This window comes from Ciona intestinalis, unplaced genomic scaffold, assembly GCF_000224145.3.
Source record: "Ciona intestinalis unplaced genomic scaffold, KH HT001032.1, whole genome shotgun sequence".
Taxonomy (NCBI): domain Eukaryota; kingdom Metazoa; phylum Chordata; class Ascidiacea; order Phlebobranchia; family Cionidae; genus Ciona; species Ciona intestinalis.
The window spans coordinates 1-3,020 of record NW_004191353.1 but is presented as its reverse complement, the minus strand read 5'-3'; the positions used below and the strand labels follow the sequence as shown (position 1 = coordinate 3,020).

The following is a 3,020-nucleotide window of genomic DNA, read 5'->3' as shown; positions in this document are numbered from 1 at the left end:
GATATTTGGGTATGTACATTATGTTGTGCATCTACAATATCATACACACAGGTATGAAACCGGCCACACAGTTTTTACGAGATTCTGAAATTCGTTTAACACAACGTGGGTTTATTCAAGTGGACGGACATATGACAACTAAGGTTCCTAATGTTTATGCTATTGGTGATGTCACAATGTTTCCACTTGCTATTAGAGGTGATGTCATAATACATATTATTACATACGTGTATGACATCATATTTTATTAGGTGGCGAAATGGTGAATATACAACATTGGCAAATGGCGCAAGCACATGGTCGTATCGCTGCATTAGATATAATACGTTCATTGTCATACATAGTAGGAAGCTCGCAGACCCCGCCCCCTGTAGCTATCGTTCCATTCTTTTGGACGGTTCAATATGGCAGAAGTTTAAGGTTCGCTGGGTGTGCTAGCGGTCATGATGATGTCATAATACAAGGAGATTTGGATGAATTAAAGTTTGCGGCTTATTATGTGAAGAATGATGTCATTGTTGGCATGGCAACAATGTCAATGGATCCGTTAGTTGCAGAGTTTGCAAACAAATTATCAAAGGGTGATGTCGTATTGAAACAAGACGTCCAACATTAAAGTCATTTCATGTTCGTTATCGCAGCTGCTGTTGTTGCTCGTGCAAGTAACTTCTCAATGTTGGAAAATATTTCGGAAGATTTTTTCATGTCTTGGATTACATTCGTTGATCCACTGGTATCAAACACTAGGCCCTACAAATAAATATAAACAACAAATATGAACAAAAACAATACAACAAACATAATATAAACAAAAACACCTTTAGTTGGTTATCAGAAGCTTTTGTTGTACTTTCGCATGCAACCAGCTTCGGCATGGCTTTCCTTATATGTTGTTGTATTCTGTACAAACCAAGTGAAGGTTCATTCGCCACTAAATGCCCAGTCTTATTCACATCGTCACAACAACGTTGAACTTTTTGTTCCAATATTTTATCGTTGATTTGTAGGTTCATATCACGATCGTTTTTAAATTGTTCATTTCCTGTATAAAAACTAAACATCGCTCCCCTAATGTTTATGAAGATACGCTTCAATGAATCTTTACGATTATACTATTTCTATTTGCTATATTTTTTTCCTCCCCTATGTTTAAAACCCCGGAATACCAAAGCAAAGTTTTATTTTATAGATTATTATATTTAGTGATGTACTGATGACGTTTTAATGACGCAACAATATTAGTTTGTAATATTTTATTTTTATAAGTTTATAACATTTCTATGACCAGCCACATGTTGGACATAGATATCTTAAATGACGTCATATTTCCCATGCATGTTTAGTTCTCGACAGCTTGTGTGTTTAGATCAGTAGATATCATGGCTGGACCTCCAGTAAGATGGATGCCGCTGGAATCAAACCCAGAGGTTATGAATAAATATATTTCGTTACTTGGCGTTCCAACCTCATGGCAATTTACCGACGTGTTTGGTTTGGATCCGGAGTTACTATGTATGATTCCCCAGCCATGTTGCGCCCTCATACTACTTTTCCCGATCACTCAAGATTATTATGAAGCATTCAAAGACGAACCAAAGCAAGAAGTTAGTGAGAAACTTTTCTTTATGAAGCAAACCATAAGAAACGCATGCGGTACCATTGGTGTGATACACGCGGTAGCAAACGCACGCGAGAAGATTGGGATCGATGAAACTTCGGTGATTGGGAAGTTTTTGGCGGATTGTGGGAAATTGGATTCCAGTGATAAAGGAAAACGACTGGAAACCGACGTTTCGATTCAAAATCTTCATAAACAATGTGCAAGCGAAGGTCAAACCGCTGCGTTGGCCGCGGAATCTAAAGTGGATTTGCATTTTGTTGCTTTGGTTCAGGTTGATGGTTGTTTGTATGAGTTTGATGGATGTAAACCGACACCTGTCAATCACGGAAGTTCATCTGAGGAAACTTTCGTCATGGATGCGGCACGTGTTTGTCGGGAATTTATGGCAAAGAATAAAAATGAACTTCGTTTTACCATTGTTGCGTTGAGTAAACTCGTATAAATATTAATATATTCCTCTAATTTGTGTAAATTATGTTTTAGGTTTAGTTAAATAAAGTTGATAGTTACAACATGGGCCGCGTTAAAAAAAAGGTATGAGTTTATAAAATGTTTATTTGTTGCAAATATTGATAACTATGTTAATAGTTTGATGCCGGGGCAGCGACTCAATATATTACAAGGAAACGAGCGTGTAAAAAACTTCAATTGTCGTTGGCGGATTTTCGAAGGTTGTGTATTTTGAAAGGAGTATACCCACATGCGCCAGCTAATAAGAAAAAGGTGGGTTTGATTTGGGGGGGGGTTATTTGGGGATTATTGTTATAAAGATTAATATTTGCAGGTGAACAAGGGAAGCACGGCAAACAGGACGTTTTATTTCATGAAAGATATTCAGTTTCTTTCTCATGAACCTGTGATTAATAAGTTCAGGGAGTATAAGGTTTGTTTATTATATTTAATGTTTGTTTATATTTGTGTTTATTATTACAATATTCCTTTTATTCAGATTTACGTGAAAAGATTGAAGAAATCTGACAACAGGAAAGATCGGATCCGAAGTTCTCACATTCGGAGTAACAAACCAAGTTATAAAGTGGATCATATTGTTAGGGAGAGGTGGGTTGCGGGTGGGGTTGGGGTGGGATGGCAATGTTTAAACGTTGTTGTTGTGCAGGTATCCATCGTTTGTTGATGCATTGCGAGATTTAGATGATGCACTATGTATGTGTTTCTTGTTTGCAAGTTTACCAAGATCAGGAAGAGTTCATGTGGAAACTATTCAACTATGCAGGCGATTAACTGGTACTTTAATCATGGAGTTTTTAATAAATTATTTTGAACTTTATTTATTTTTCAGTTGAATTCATGCAGTTTGTGATCTCTGCAAAATGCTTGAGGAAAGTNTTGTTTCCATCAAAGGATATTATTTCCAAGCTGTTATAATGTCGCAAACGAT

At 36.7% G+C, this 3,020-nt stretch overlaps 4 protein-coding genes across 4 annotated transcripts; 3 read left to right on the top strand and 1 right to left on the bottom strand.

The window, feature by feature from the left end:
- Positions 1–11: 11 nt before the first annotated feature.
- Positions 12–668, top strand: LOC100185763 (apoptosis-inducing factor 3-like). The gene is made up of 2 exons (XM_018816876.2): positions 12–198; positions 252–668. The coding sequence occupies exons 1-2, from the start codon at positions 12–14 to the stop codon at positions 614–616; spliced, it is 552 nt and encodes a 183-aa protein (XP_018672421.2). The 3' UTR covers positions 617–668.
- On the bottom strand, positions 229–1,378 carry LOC101242531 (BLOC-1-related complex subunit 8-like). The gene is made up of 2 exons (XM_004227440.4): positions 819–1,378; positions 229–750 (listed from the first exon to the last, which is right to left on the bottom strand). The coding sequence occupies exons 1-2, from the start codon at positions 1,059–1,061 to the stop codon at positions 619–621; spliced, it is 375 nt and encodes a 124-aa protein (XP_004227488.2). The 5' UTR covers positions 1,062–1,378; the 3' UTR covers positions 229–618.
- Positions 1,249–2,133, top strand: LOC100180238 (ubiquitin carboxyl-terminal hydrolase isozyme L3-like). The gene has a single exon (XM_004227439.4). It carries the CDS (start codon positions 1,380–1,382, stop codon positions 2,061–2,063), a length of 684 nt encoding a protein of 227 aa, XP_004227487.1. The 5' UTR covers positions 1,249–1,379; the 3' UTR covers positions 2,064–2,133.
- LOC100177889 (pescadillo homolog) lies at positions 2,009–3,020 on the top strand. The gene is made up of 6 exons (XM_002123123.5): positions 2,009–2,155; positions 2,210–2,344; positions 2,406–2,504; positions 2,571–2,680; positions 2,739–2,866; positions 2,922–3,020. Exons 1-6 carry the CDS (start codon positions 2,135–2,137, stop codon positions 3,005–3,007), a joined length of 579 nt encoding a protein of 192 aa, XP_002123159.1. The 5' UTR covers positions 2,009–2,134; the 3' UTR covers positions 3,008–3,020.

Excerpts from the sequence above, each read along its gene's own strand:
- LOC101242531 (XM_004227440.4), bottom strand. The coding sequence starts at position 1,061 with ATGTTTAGTTTTTATACAGGAAATGAACAATTTAAAAACGATCGTGAT. Across the intron at positions 751-818 it reads CTTCTGATAACCAACTAAAG|GGCCTAGTGTTTGATACCAG; the intron begins GTGTTTTTGTTT and ends ATTTATTTGTAG.
- LOC100180238 (XM_004227439.4), top strand. The coding sequence starts at position 1,380 with ATGGCTGGACCTCCAGTAAGATGGATGCCGCTGGAATCAAACCCAGAG.
- LOC100185763 (XM_018816876.2), top strand. The coding sequence starts at position 12 with ATGTACATTATGTTGTGCATCTACAATATCATACACACAGGTATGAAA. Across the intron at positions 199-251 it reads GTTTCCACTTGCTATTAGAG|GTGGCGAAATGGTGAATATA; the intron begins GTGATGTCATAA and ends ATATTTTATTAG.